At 40.2% G+C, this 16012-nt stretch overlaps 2 protein-coding genes across 2 annotated transcripts; both read right to left on the bottom strand.

Annotated features, from left to right (window-relative positions):
* Positions 1–4119: 4119 nt before the first annotated feature.
* LOC124277819 lies at positions 4120–5137 on the bottom strand. The gene has a single exon (XM_046713533.1). The coding sequence runs from the start codon at positions 5092–5094 to the stop codon at positions 4192–4194; it is 903 nt and encodes a 300-aa protein (XP_046569489.1). The 5' UTR covers positions 5095–5137; the 3' UTR covers positions 4120–4191.
* Positions 5138–13370: 8233 nt separating this feature from the next.
* Positions 13371–15810, bottom strand: LOC124277818. Its single transcript, XM_046713532.1, has 2 exons — positions 15728–15810; positions 13371–13903 (listed from the first exon to the last, which is right to left on the bottom strand). Exons 1-2 carry the CDS (start codon positions 15777–15779, stop codon positions 13572–13574), a joined length of 384 nt encoding a protein of 127 aa, XP_046569488.1. The 5' UTR covers positions 15780–15810; the 3' UTR covers positions 13371–13571.
* Positions 15811–16012: the final 202 nt, after the last annotated feature.

Below are 16012 nucleotides of genomic sequence, written 5' to 3'. Positions count from 1 at the left end.
GTAGTTTATAGACTTTGTAGCAGTTGTCACAACGTGTATATCACTTACAGCTGACAAGCAGGTCAGGCGAATAACCCCTACACCTTCAGTGTTACATTTGTAAAGGTAACAGAATACCTGCCAATTACAAAATAATGAAGGCATGGAAAGGGTCATCCCTAAGTATGACTACCAAAAGGGAGGGCCGGGATTTTGAGTGCTTTGTCCATTAATAACCCCAGGACCTCGCTTAAGTAGACCAAGGGAGGGGGATTTAGGGACAATTGGACAATTCGTGAGAGGTCATCAAACTGCTGAAGGCAATTGGCTTGTCTTTGAAACTGTTTGTGATGAATGTTAACGGTGGGGCAGGCCACACTCACCGTGATATCGATTCATGGGCTAGTATTTAAATTGAAATTGAACACATTAAACCCTGAGATGTCACCCAGTGCAATATGTGTATAAATGAGCCTTCAAAAGAAGACACCCTACCCGCCCCCGAGTCCCATAAAACCATACACTCACTCACTCATAATCGAACAGTGGTTGAGTGACTCGCATACATTTTATATACTAGCTGCAGCACGAATATCATGACTCCCTGAACAAAAATAATCTATCGCCATCTTTCACACCACATGGCTGTAATAACGTCACCACATAACGTCATTTTCATCATTTTGTCCAATAGAGAGTCGAACCTCCAAACGTCAGCTCCCCCTGCAGGACCTCCGTCCACTCTACCAAGAAGCAGTCTGTTTGCTGGTGACTTTTCGATACGCTTCACAAATCCTACTTTCGAAAGTTGAAATATGTGCTGACACTTAATATAGCTGTCATAGGCACCGTAAGCACACGCAACTTGAAGATATTGTGTTCATTGTTTGTGTTCAGTCATCCGGATGTACTAAATGTACGTACATCTTACAGCTGTTCGTGTCAAGACAGACTACGCTTTTCACAACACATGGTCTCCGTTGTTGAAGCATGCAATTCTTAAATTTCCTTCTGTTTAGATTTGATATGAACTGAGGTGCAAAAGAAAGTATACCTCTTTCTTGATGTTATCATATGTTTGTTTTTCCATTGAACGTATCTGAATTTACGTGTATATGAACTGTCCTGGGTACTGGCTCTTCATTATTGCAAATAATTTGATATAAAACTTTAAAAAAAATATTCGCATGATACAGGACTGCTCATTGTTATCTCGGACATATAATTTCTGACATTCAAAATATTTGCATTTTTCGGCACAAATGTACAACATGATGTAGGAAAAAAAAGTAACAGTACTTTTTTATCTAGTAAACTCGTTTCATTTTCCCCCTGTTACTTCTTTTCCGATCACCGTACAACATTTCAAACATGCTAGGAGTCACATACATGTAGATATGCTGTGGATTCATTATGAGAATTTACGTTTTACAAACTGTTACAGGGAAGAGTGATGATTAAATAGACAAAAATAATATCAAACAGCAGTGTTCTCTCTTTCAGTTACATAAAAGTCTCGGTATACTTTCTTTTGCCCCTCAGTCTGATTTCACATTGAAAAACTATTTATCAACGTATTAATTATGTTTTAATGTTCAAAAGGCTAACATTTTCGACAAAAAGTTACAGAGAACATTTTTTAAGGTTATCGAGAAGACAATTCTCTTATGGTGTGTAATTGACATAAATTCAATATGAGGTAACTAAGTCTCCAAACAGAATTAAGTAAAGGCCAGGATAGTTTTGGCAAACGTATTATAAGATTTATTATTTGCTGTGCCTCTTTTGCCGACTTTGAACGTGGATGCATAGAAATAATTATATTTCCAGATCAGTTCCGCAACGTCAGTTAATCAGAACTATCCCAGTGTTGAACTAAGATCAATAGAAATCAGATAGAACTCTACACCCAACACGCCACAGTGACAGAGGAAATCTACTCAACAATAGGTAACCAACAGAGGCCACGCTCAGCCAGTCGTGAGATTGCCCCCACGTGCCCGAACACATTTAACGCCACTTTGAGAAACAAGCGACACCTATTGCCAGCTCCTTGCAGCGACTGACGTTAAGTTGTGAAGGTGGGTGTTGCAGGTTGAGTATCGCGGGCTGTGGGTAGGTGTAGGGGGTGAAGGGGTGCCCATGGTCGACTGACTGTCAACTGGCAGATAATCTGTTACCTATATACATTTGTAACACTGAAGGTGTAGAGGTCATACCGCTTGGCCTGCCTGTCAGCTGTAAGTGATAGATGTGATGTGACGGCTGCCATACAGTCTATAAACTACATAGAAGCGTGTCAGTAGGCCCCAATCAGGCAGGCACAAGGTGCACCTCAAGGTACCGATCATTTATTACAGGCATTTGTGCGTTTGTGTGCGTGCGTGCGTGTGTGTGCGAGAGGGCATCCCACACCCTGATGGCCCTAATGTTTGGAGGCTGTCAGTTTTTTTGTGGTGAGCCACCCCTGATTGCCCCTGGTTCTATCTCCCCTACCCCCAAAACAGATATTCGTGAATATGATTTCCTGATTATAACCACATTCCTGTCTCAATTGATAATGTAATACCGGTCTGCTCTATCAGTGAGGAACAGGGAGGACTACACTGTGAACACTGTAGAACTGACAAGCGGACAAGATCGGATTTGCCACTGAAAAATTGTTTACCAAAGTTATTGTCCAGTCACATTGGTCGAACTATACAAATCGATCAACACGATCATTTGCCATTCAGGAAGGTAATGGGGTTATATGGGTAGGTGTGGGAATCGCCAGGTCAGGTGCAAAACCAGATTTTAGATATTTCAAAACGAAGAGCCGTCATGAATAATTTTAAATTGTCACGGCATGAGGAGGGAAAGCAAGAAGCGATGCAGTGCCCAGACGTCTACCGTTTTGGTAAGCAGAGACCTTGAGATCCAATCGGACTCGATCCACGACCATGGGTATGTGGTGTCCCCATGGGCTGCATCTCAGACAACTGGGCAATCCGTGTCCCCCAGTATTTACATCACACTCAGACACAGCTGAATCTGAAGGAAAAGCCCTGCATCCTGGCACCACCAAGGGGCTCAACTAAACCGCCAAACTACGGGGCCGAGGTCTTCCGGCCACGCTTTCCCCTATACGCTTGTTCGTGGCGTTTGCAATCAGTGTGCGAAATAGCCACTAGCCCGCTAGCCCGTGGCTAGTAAAAAATCAGTCGGGCCAGCAAATCTCCACAGACACTGGCCCGACTGGTTAGTGAATATTCATGGGGTCATTGTTTAAATATATCACTCTCTCCGACTTGTTAAGTTATAATACACTTTTAAATCATGCAAGATTATGGGCTGATAAATGACGGTATTTTACCTTTTTGTAATCTTTTGCTTAGTTTCTAGATTCAAATTTCGGGCTTGTGAATTATTTTCTGGGCTCGTAACTTTCAGGCATAGCTAGCCCGATTGGCTAGCAAAATTTGGAAACTATTTCGCACACTGTTTGCAATACCACCTAAACACACCCCATAAGGAATCACCAATGTTGAATAAAAGAAATGTTAACAAGATACAAGTGGTTTATTCTCATTAGAGTACACAGAAAACATCAAGTTCATCTTGTTCTTGAAAGAGCTCTTGCCTCAGACATGGTCTATGGTATGGCCACGCCAGAACTGGATGTAACCGCTTAACACAACTTCGGCACAAATAACACACAAAGACATGTTGACATTCACTTGATGATCAGTTGCACAATGCACGATTCTACTAACAAGAAATACTTGCGTGTTTGAATTGCAATTTCTATCGAAATGTCATCCCTATACAATACTCGATTATACATAGCATCATATATACATTATTTTGATAAATATCCCTGGCCCAGCTTCGTTTTAAGCCATATGACATATTTTTATATGACAAGACCAAAATTATGTGCTCAGTAAGGGGAGAATAGAATGGTTTGAAACGGAGACAAAATGTTCCTGTCCCAGCTTCGTTTTAAGCCATATGACATATAATTTATATCACAGCGCCAATACCACTCGTACATCCAGACTACTTTCAGGAGCGAGCAAAATGTGTGCTAAGTAAAGGAAGGCTATAATTGTTTGAAACGGAGATATTATTTCCGAAACAAAGCTTCGGTGGGTCCAGGGGTTTTATCGTAAAATGGGGATATAGCATCCTACATAATCGAGGATGTCACAAGAGCTGTGAAAGCGTCTCTTACTGGGTGATTTTGCTGAGCTGACTAACTGGCGGCCCCGGTGAATCGGTATCGCTAGCAGGATCAAACTCAGATATCATCGACTTAACCGGTTTGATATGTTTCGCGCTTTTGTGACTCATGTAACTCGGTCCACTCAAACCGGATCCGGTTTCCCACATTGTCTTTGATCTCGCTCCTAGACTGATACGAGCGGTTGAAAAATAGGAATCAATCCGGTTCTGGTATTCATTGTCAAGACTTGAAGTGTCCCGGATGAGAGGAGCCAGGGGGTCCAGTTTGGGTTGGATGTAATGTTCTAGCTGTATAGGGCCGTTGATTGGCTGCGTCTCCACAAGCCTAGTTCTGCTGTTGGGCACCGCCCGGGGCATCCCTTTGATATACGCTATCCTTACTTTCGGAAGCGATGCTTTTTGAAACTCGTTTCTGGGGTGCTTGATTATTTTTCTGGCAGGAAATGATTTGTAGCCTCTATGTAGGTTACTTTTACCTTTTCTGACTTCCTTCCGAGGGGTTTTGATGTCGTCTCTTCCAGATAGATCCTCAATCGTTCTTTCTTTTTTCGCCATGTAGTTTGTCATATATGTCGACACTTCCGGTTCCTGTGCTCCTTCCTGTAGAACCATCTTCTCTGCTATTTCACTGGAAAGATCGTTGATTTCCTGTTCGCGACATCTGGCAGCGATGTCTGAGAGAATTTGTTGTTGTTTACCTAACCGCCTTTTCTCAAAACTAGAGGACAGGTCCATCACTGCTGCCTTGTCCGGAGTGGCGAGTCTTTGGTGTCTGTCCCGCACATGCTGAGTCATTTGAAGCAGAGTCAAACTCCTGTTCACTGACCTTTCCCTCACGAATGAAGGCGTGGAACAGTATCCCTCGAAATAATGCTGCGACTGAAACATGGTTCCAGTTTATTTGACCACACTACACTGTTCGCAATCTCTTCTATAGTATATTACTTCTGGCCATATGTTTTAAACGTCTAAGCTCTGGTCACGCACTTATCCTCCATTCAAGCAGTAGTCTATGATCACAAATCCAATAATGTCCAGTTGAAATCGTTGTTGCCTCGCACAAACAAACAAGATGACTTCCAAACAACGCTACATTATCAAGCGGTTCCTCAAACACGATGTTCACACACTCATGTCTAACGGAGCGTAAGGGGTACAATGAGAAGCTTTCACGATCGAAAATGAAGGTTTCGGAGACTTGTTTGTCTGTTACTATGTAAGCAAGACCCTCTTGTTATCCACGGTTGTAATCAGCCTAGAACTATACTTGGTGTTATCCTCTGAACCGTGACAGATGAAAGGAGAACTGTAACACAACCCTCTAGTGTGTGTTCCAGCTGACGCGATATCAGCAGTAGTCATCGGACACTAAACTGTTATCAGTCATCTACCCGTCACCAGGGGTTCTTGGGAGAATGTTTAGTGAAAACTTTCACTTTGTGATCGGTGTGATCGAGAGATTCATCAGCCTGTGAGGTCTTGATAAAGTTGATAGCTTTTCATATATTTTTGGAACGGCACTTTAAACTGGCAACATGTCGTGAACTGCCACCATGTGCTAAAGATGACACTGCATATATACATATATATACAACGTACATTAAATGATTAAAGGGCCCTTTACAGTTCACAGAAAATACATACAGTTTTGTTCAGATATCGCTCGTGCCATCCTGTAGGAGAAATCTCAAAGCACTATGTTTCAATCACCACATGACGCTAAATATCCTTGGAAACGGTCTGTTATTAAACTTCCATGTTAATCCAATCATGGGTAGTCTCCATAACAACGGCGACGATTCTTTTCTTCCTCCCTTGATTGAAGAGTTAACAGAAGTTCTGTCTTGTGTTTATCGGATCACGATCCCATACGTTCCCAACACTGTTTCTCTCACACACGTATGTCAGCGACTGACTATAAACGCTGAGCGTCATTCTCCCAATACAACAACCATGTTTACAATACTATACATCGGGAGCAGTCTATAATACGACTATTAAGACCTGTAAGCTCATGTAAACCAGACACGGCCAGTCATTGAGTGGCCACGCATGTCATTCAGGGTTTAAGTCGACCTGTGTAACGCAAGGGTGTATATTCCTTCCGTATGTATTAGTGCTGAGAATCAAGTTTAAAGTTGATAACTTATTAATGCTGTTATGAAACTCCTGGAGGGCAATTTGGTATTATTGGGTAAGAACGGCCCACACTTGATGTTAAAATGGTATTAAGTAATTATTATTAGACCTCTAATCGATAGATAATATCTTTTTACATTTGCAAGTGTCCTGCGTACATGCCTGTATTGTGGTTACATTTGTATTGCGTATATATTAAATTCCCCCAGGGTTATATCATTTTTATCAGTGTATAGACGATGAAAAGGTTTTGATAATAAGCACAACAACAGACGCGCAAATATGGAACATTGTATATATTCACATCATATTCTATGAATTGCCCATTTTACAATTTATTCATGAAGTTTCGACCTAAAAGTTTATTAGGAATAATTATGCCATTGAAGAATGACATATGTGATAATGACTTTATGAGTTGTTTTAATCCTGTTGTCACCGAAATATGGGCGCAAACATAAGGGAGGTAACTGCTGTACGAAACGGTGTATCCAAGCAAGGGGATAAATGATTGTATGGCTGATTACTTGGCTGAATACGGTCAAAATACTGAGGGTAAAAATATACAGTGCAGGTATCTACCTACAACTGATTGGGTACACCACCCTGAATAAGTACTTCTTTATCATTTAACGTACAGGCGACTTAGCACGCCTTCAGCACATAGTTGAGCAGCACTTTGTTGCCCCCGTTCCTTGAATGTATTAACACGCTGTTGTTTAGTAATTGTTCATATTAGCATAGTCATATCAGGCTGATCTGAGCAGCTGTTCCAACAAATGATCATGGATGTTTGTTTTTTCTATGTATCTACATGTCACCTTTTATTGTCAACATGAAACAACATCTTTTACGTTAATATCTTTTCCCATTTTTCGCCAAACGTTTTGAAAAGAAATTACAATAGTCTGGAAAATAGGTTGCCTTTCGCCCTTTACTTCAAATCATAAAGTTAATTTTTGTTCTGAGGAGACATATATTCGGTAAGATACATTTGCTGTTTCTAATGTGTCATCAGATTCATTTATTGGTTATTTGTTGCTGAAAGCCGCACAGTGCAATATACCTGCTATATCACGGGTGTCTTTAAACAATCGAGTCTCGACCAGCGATCCAGAGATTGACATCATGAGCATGGGGGTACGATGACATATGTCAACCAAGCTAGCGAGCCTGAACACCCGGTCCCGTTTAGTCGCCTTTTACGACAAGCATGGGTTACTGAAGATCAATTTTAACACGAAACTTCACGGGTCTTTTCAACGATGTGTAATTGTCTGCAGCCAAAGTGAAATTAGCAAACACACCCTCTGGGTTCGGGTCCGGACTTTCTTCTAGAGTTTTTTAGTACCAGTATATTACCAATTCTAACCCCTGACTTAAAGAGTAACCAGCTTGGATTGCTTGATTGATAGCTAGACATTGTACCCCCATGACAGCATGTCATTGTACCCCCAACGGCGTGTGACGTCAGCTACCTGTTTGGCCCAAACTCGATTTTTTACATTCGCGTGCGCGCGTGTGTGGAGATTTTAAGAAGGAGAAAATTTAAAGAAGGGGTGCGGGGAAAATTGGGGGTAGGGGTGGTCACCCATTTTGTTCTAAGGAGGTAGGGGAGTCATCAAGTTTGTGCACATGCACGGGGTGGGGGTGATTTTCTACATGGCATGCAGGGGAGGTAGTGTAACGTTTTTAAAGTTATATTGGGGGTGGGGGTGGGTGGTTTGTCATTCACACTGTACATGCGTCTGATACCAGCCCAACCCTTAGCTATAAATTATGAACGGTCTCCTGTGTTTCAAAATATATCTGTGGTATTTTTGTCAGGCTATGCATTTGATGAGTTAAATTAATATTTTCTTTTATTATAAATCGATCAGTCAACTTTATTTCAATTTGTGTCTAAAATATGCTTTTGGGGTTGACATCAGTTAAAATGAAGGTACAAGTCAGAATTAAACCCCTTTTTGAGTCAGGATTTATATGACACATCGTTCAGAAATTACCATAAATCAAATGTGTTAAAGAGCCTTGAAACAACTTTATGTCTTCAGATGTCCGCTACGGGCGATTAAAAGTTGCATAAAACTACATCTGATTTTTTCCTTCTGATTTAGTGAATATGAAACACAAATTAATCATCAAGTTCATGGAAGCACAATATATCATGTTAAACTATGAAATTGATTGATGCGTTTACTCTCCAACATGGGACCTTAGCGACTATTTGCTTTTGGTTGTTTCTTAACTGTTTGACAGGAGTGTTAGCAATCAAAGAGAAGTTTCTTTAATATGTTGCATTTTTGTTGTTGTCTAACCCGCACTCAGCAATATGTCAGCTATACGATGGCGGTTTGTAATGATCAAGTAATGACCAGACAATCCAGTGATAGACATCATGAACATCGATCTACGTAGTTGGGATCCGATGACATTTACGATCAACCAATTCAGAGAGCCTGATCCTCCGATCGTCGACATATATATAGTCTATATTTACGGTGATATGAGATGAAAATTGCCCGTATATATTTGCGTGCGTGTGTGTGAACACTTGTGTGCTAGCGTGCGTGTGTATGTTCTCGAGTCTCGAGTTTGGTGTAAACTTCCTTTTTCATTTTATTGCTAAACAATGTTGGTGCTTACCTGAAACAGTACTGTAATATTGTAGTGTTCAATTTTAAATGAATCAGATCATCAGTCGGCAGCTCTACTTACCGTATTTACCGAAGTTATTCTGTGAAAATAATTATAACCGCATATACATATGTGTACCGTCTTTGCTGGAGAACAATGTCATGTTTTTCATGTTAACACTCCGCTCAGGTTTACCGTAAAAGTTCTTCAAATTATTTTCATTACTCACGTTGATTTTTGAAATAGTGTTATGATAGTACCGTAGTTAACAAAATAAGGACAGCACACATCACCATTTTATATATACTTCCGCATAAAACAGACTTACTTTCTGTGAAATCTTATTCCGCATGAATCTTTTGACGAAACACATTCGGTTTTGGTTACAGAGTCACACGCTTATTTTGAAATACAGAAAAGTCCAATATATATTGACGTGTTTTTAATAGGTTCAGGCAATTGTTATTTGACCACCCACTGTTTCACGTTATTTGACTCAGGGTCACCCGACCAACACACAGAAGCAACCGGTGGTAAAATACCGGAGTAAAGAAATTGTAAACCAAAAGTCACTGTGTTCTTAAATCTGATTGGTTGAAAAACATGATCGAATGGTATTCGATTCCCGGAAAATCGCTGCGTATTAATACCTACAAACATAGCTCACACCATTGTATTGTTATGTCGTCAGCTGTGATGACGTCATTCAAATCATATTGTGACGTAAAGTCTGCATGACGTCACAAATGAGCAGTTCCAGATGCTACCATGGGAGACAGCCGAAACGGCCGGCTGATGACATTTCACTGCTGTACCCGTACTCGATGTCAATGAGTGCAGACACAAAAACGTGTGTGGACCTTTTGGTTTACTTTTGTGTTTACAATGTCGATAAACATCATCTATTGGCCAATGTCCGGGTGTTATTGAGTATTTGAAGCACGGGAATATTTCATTTAAAACCTCCGGCTGACGCCGTCGACTCCAAATGAATTCCCGTGCTTCAAATACTCAATAACACCCGGAAATTGGCCAACACATGATGTTTATCTCCTAAGTGTTCACTGAAAGAAATTATTGACAAACAAATTTCAAACTATATCAAAATGTTACTCTGTAGAAAAACAGTCCAAAATACCACGATATCCGATATCCGTATAAAACCATTTCCACTAATAAAAATTCCTTGTTTTGCTTCATTCGTAATCCACCAAATGAGCATGTGATTTCTTTTACGTTTGAGTTTATTGTGGAAATTTCCTAAAATATATAAAATATTCATGGAATTTATGAAAATATGCAAGGGTGTTGCTTAAAATTTTCGTGGTGTATATTCGGTACAGAGCGCTTTAATTGTGTATTTCAAAACTTACAGGCAGTACTACTTTTTAACGTGATCCGTTGGCAGAATAAATAAATAAATTACTTTCAGGAGATATGGCAGCTTGGTATCTGAGAAACGACATTTAAAAATAAAGTTGGAGAGATTTATTTGCGCACTGGTTGTCTTGAGAGAAAAGGCGGTGTTTTAATCAACTGACTTGTCACCTTGGAGGGCGCCGTGTCTAGACTCCGTGCATATTCTTGCACTGGGTGTGGAACGTATTGACCCGCTCTTTGTTTTATTCTCAAGAGGGGACTGTGTATTGACAAGCACTTTTCAAGGGGTTTATTTGCTGGGGAAACTGATATTGTGTTTCGGGGTAACAGCCCCGCGTTTGTATTCTGTGTTCATTTGTTCTTGTTCATATCCATATTTTATCCTAAAAAATATTTGACTATTTCATACATTTATGTTTAAATTTAACATTTTCATCGTTGGCGAATTCGTATGTCTCAAATTCAATTCACTCGGATGGGTAAATATAATCTCCAAAATATGTTTTTTTATGAGGTGCTTGAAACAAATGTAATGTTAGAATGTCAGGTTCAGTTTTCTAAGATTTACAGGTTGGTGTGTGTGTGTGGGGTGGGGTGGGGTGGGGGTGTTGTGTTTTTTGGATGGGGTTGCGCTGGTGTAATCTGGTGTTTAAAGCGCGTCTTCTCGTCACGCCGAAGACCCGGGTTCGATTCCCCACATAGTGGCCAGATGGTGGCCACATGAATACGTGCAAACACCTAGTTGCGGGTACAGCAACGTGCAGTGAACATGGACAAAGTACTGTGACTGCGTGTCCCAGTCCACCCAGCTGTGAATGGGTACCTCGTTAGGATGAGAAAGCCACACTAACTCGGTGCGCCTAGTGGCTGCAAGAGTTGTATACCGCCCAGGGAGTTGAGATTGATAATGCGATGTGCCGTTGAAATTGACATCCAATGATCGAGGGAAAAAATACCAGCGCCTTGAGCATGCACTAGTGCGTGGATTAGTGCGCTATATAAATATCCTATAATAATGGTACAATGTGTGAAGCCCATCCCTGCTGTCCCTCGTCGTGAAATTGTTGGAATATTGCTAAAAGTAGCATAAAACTAAACCCACTCACTCACTCACAGAGATTGAGGTTGTAATAAGGACTTTATATAATGTTCCAGGTAATTCTTTACCTAGGTATGAGAGCAGCAGTTTAACATGTACACATATGTAGACTATGACAAAAGGTATTGTCTATACAGTTTCTTAAAGATTTGTCACATTCACATAGTAATGTCAAATTAAACTCTATACTTGTTTCACATACAGTACGTAAGCGTACAATCAACCAATATACCTCGTTTGCATCTTAGTTTCCCGGATGTAAATGAATGAGTGAGTAAATGTTGCATTAAGCCGCATCTGCAATGTTGCAACTATTAGCGACCCCGGATGTAAAACTTCTCATAATATTCCGATATTTTATTTCTGCCAGTAGAGAGAGGAATATTTCTGGTTCCTATATACTCTTACACTGTTAATGTAGGCAACCGATATCTATCGATTCAAGGTCAACAAAAAAAACAACAGAAACCCAATGCACTGTGTAAACTGTATCAAGAGTGGTAGTTTATGCCCCGGGTCCCGACTGTAGCATAGCGACCTGTCACTGTCGGCTTACAATGAGAAGGTAACATATACTAGTACTCTTTACTCCTGTAATCTTACTTTTTCACACCTCTCTTGGAAACAATCTCGTCTCTGTAGGGACCTGTCATATTACATCTACATTCACACTACTGCTTAGTTCGATATATGTACACACTTAGATTACTCTGCGTAATACGATATATAGACTAACGCTTAGTCTCTGAATATATATAATTTTGATAGTAACAAACAAGCCCATTTATATTGAAAATGAGATCCTGCAAACCTAGACTTGCTTTAGTTAGGGCTTTAGCACTGCAGGTAGGGCTTGGCAGTTGGTAAAATAATGTGGTTCAGGGACTGTGAGACAGACTATACGATATATTATACTATGACCCCCTACAGTACTGTTACGCACAATATATTTATATTTTTTTTGTTTACCATACGTGTAATACATGTCGTTAGTCTACGACCGTGTACGTTACTTCTACGTACTTCGACTACGAACACTTCTATGGAGAATACATGTTATTTACTGCATGTACGCTACTGCTATTATGCACACTGTATGCTACAATCACGAACAATACATCTACAGCCACTGATGCTGCTTCTACATACACACGCACGCACGCACGCACGCACGCACATACTAATATTTGTAAAGAGCCAATATCCAGCTCAGCTTCTCAAAGGCGCTTTGTTTTTCCGTCCATCATTGGATGTCAATCTCAACGGCACATCATATTTTTCAATCTCAACTCCATGGGGATCATACAACTACGTACAACACACCCACTTTTGTAGGACTTTGTATATTACTATTTCGAACACGTATATAGGTTATAGTATAATTACTGTTGAAATACTGAAATACTGCAACCAGTATCGTTAAACCAAACTCTTTCACTCACTCACTCGTCTAATACCTCTGTTAATACTGACACAGTTTTATTCTTTATTGCTACTTATATAGCACGGAAATATTCTACAACGTTTGCATCGAATATTTAAACGTCAACTGGTTACTATGTATATTACTATTTCGACTGACTGAGTTTGGTTTTACGCCGCTTTTAGCAATATTCCAGCAACATCACGGCGGGGGACACCAGAAATGGGCTTCACACATTGTGCCCATGTGGGGATTCAAACCCGGGTCTTCGGCGTGACGAGCCAACGCTTTAACCATTAGGCTACCCCACCGCCCTACTATTTCGAACACGTATATAGGTTATAGTATAATTACTGTTGAAATGGTGAAATAACTGAAATACTGCAACCAGTATCGTCAGTATCATAACCAGTCTCTGATATCTCTGTCCCTCGTTTTCCCCCTTTAAAAAAATATGTAACATAACATCAAAACATACAAAAAAAGTATCGTCAATTCTGAACATCACAAAAACAGATTTAATACAGCATTATCCAGTGCCGAGTTGTGTTTTAATCTGATTGTCATTCAGTCAAGCAGGATGGTTGTCAAACCGGATCATGTTATTAATAGGTGTGACAGAGCTCCCCGTCTATTGTACTAGGGCACTGGTTATGTGCACATCGGGAAGAATGGTCTGATTCCAGGTCACACCACTCTCTGTCCCGCCTCCTTCATATACTCATTGTAATCCACTTCGACGAGTCCCAGGGCTTCTCTTTCTTCTTTCGTCCATTCCTTTGGGTCCTTCCAGAACATTTCGGTGCCTTCGGGACAGATTGCGGGGGGTTCCTGTTGTTCCATGGTAAGGAATGGGTTATATTCCCCAATTTTGAAACATGAATCCCCCATCATCCAGTATAGCATAGGATATTCTTCCTCCTCCTTGACCTCCTGACTCGCAGGTGGATCTTTGTGACAGTGGTCACCGTTACAGTCGGCGTCATATGCAGCATGGGAAGCGGCTCTCGTTAGGAGGACTGAAAAGGAAAAACACGAACCATGACACGTGGGAATGAGGAATGAATGAGGTGATTTTATGTGTGTGGCATGGATCTAGGGTTGTTACGCATGCATCGTGGATTAAGCGTCATCATATATGCATCGTGGATTAGGCGTCATCATATATGCATCGTGGATTAAGCGTCATCATATATGCATCGTGGATTAAGCGTCATCATATATGCATCGTGGATTGGGCGTCATCATATATGCATCGTGGATTAAGCGTTATCATATATGCATCGTGGATTGGGCGTTATCATATATGCATCGTGGATTAAGCGTCATCATATATGCATCAAGATTAAGTGTCATCATATATGCATCATGGATTAAGCGTCATCATATACGCATCGTGGATTAAGCGTTATCATATATGTATCCAGATTAAGCGTCATCATATATGCACCATGGATTAAGCATCATCATATATGCATCGTGGATTAAGTGTCATCGTATAAATGTCGTCTTTACATGTGCATGATGGGTTGAGGGTCATCATATAGTTGGCATGCATCGAGAGCTTTCTTATATACATCATTCTTGAGAGTTATCACATATGCATCATTTGTTTTGTTTTTATATTTGTGGTCATCGGGCTATTTTTCATAAGATGAACATGGATCAAAGTTGATTCACATGCGCCACGGATTGAGAATTATGACAATGGGCTGAAGGATTGTGGAGTTTCCTTACGGAGCGCTAATTGTGGGGGTATAATATACTGAGGGAAAAAATAGGGGATCACTTGAAAGGACAGGTGTTCCCTTATTTTCTTCCAGGTTTCCTCACAAGCTATGTGATAGACTCAAGGCAGTCTTAGCGCTAAGGTGACCGTAACTCCTGTAGCTTAACATAGACTCAAGGTAGTCTTAGCGCTAAGGTGACCGTAACTCCTGTAGCTTAACATAGACCCAAGGTAGTCTAAGCGCTAAGGTGACCGTAACTCCTGTAGCTTAACATAGACCCAAGGTAGTCTTAGCGCTAAGGTGACCGTAACTCCTGTGGCTTAACATAGACTCAAGGTAGTCTTAGCGCTAAGGTGACCGTAACTCCTGTAGCTTAACATAGACTCAAAGTAGTCTTAGCGCTAAGGTGACCGTAACTCCTGTAGCTTAACATAAACTAAAGGTAGTCTTAGCGTTAAGATAGTTTTGTGCAACGGCACCAGGAAAGAAATAAAGGAACACTTGTATGTTCATGTGATCCCTTATTTTTTTCCTCAGTATATATACAGTATGGATTGAGGGTTTTCTAATATGAAGACTGGATGAAAGTTTTTTTTGAATGGATATGAATTGAGGGTTTCAGATATGTAACACAGATGGAGATTTGTTTATATGGCCTGTGAGCACACAATAAGATATAAGATATTATTATGCCTAGCCAACCAGAAATCAAATCTGACAGTTACTGTCTTCGGGAAATGTAACATATGTTGAAGATCTGTGAAATGTTTACCACTTTACCTGCTCATGTATCGTTCATACAGGATTCATGTTCTATGTAAAGTGATGTTTCTGAGCAATTATCGTTACATTATCATTAATTATCATTATCATTTTGCACAATGGGCCATGGTAATAGACTTATGTCATTCAAATAATGTTGAAATTGTGATATCATCGACCACATGTTTTTATCAATAATGTATAATTATAATTTATACATATTTTTTTTTAAATTTAAAATTTTAATTTAAATTTTTTTTAAATATGACAAGCGATTGATTTCTTTTATAATAGATTCTTCTTTTAAAATAATACAAAACAATAAGCCATCATGCGTCAAAAACTACTCACCTATTACGACGATAAATAATGTGTGCATCTTCACGTTCCAACTGCTCACCATTGTTAATCACACAGTCGAAAATTAATTTCGTTATGGAAAGTTCAACAGTTGAAATACTGTTGACTGCTAGGTAGGTCCACGTGTCGCAACAGTTTTGAGACAAGTTTTGGTGTACACGTCAGCGTGGGATACCCCATATGGTGGACCTCCTCCAGTGGACCTCTTCATCACGATGAGTTATAATTCAAGCCCCGCGGATATCCCGTCATTGAAAACAAGATCGTAAATATACT

The sequence above is a fragment of the Haliotis rubra genome, unplaced genomic scaffold, assembly GCF_003918875.1.
Source record: "Haliotis rubra isolate DU_JTF1 unplaced genomic scaffold, ASM391887v1 Scf228, whole genome shotgun sequence".
Classification (NCBI taxonomy): Eukaryota; Metazoa; Mollusca; class Gastropoda; order Lepetellida; family Haliotidae; genus Haliotis; species Haliotis rubra.
This window is presented reverse-complemented; position numbering and strand designations above follow the sequence as displayed.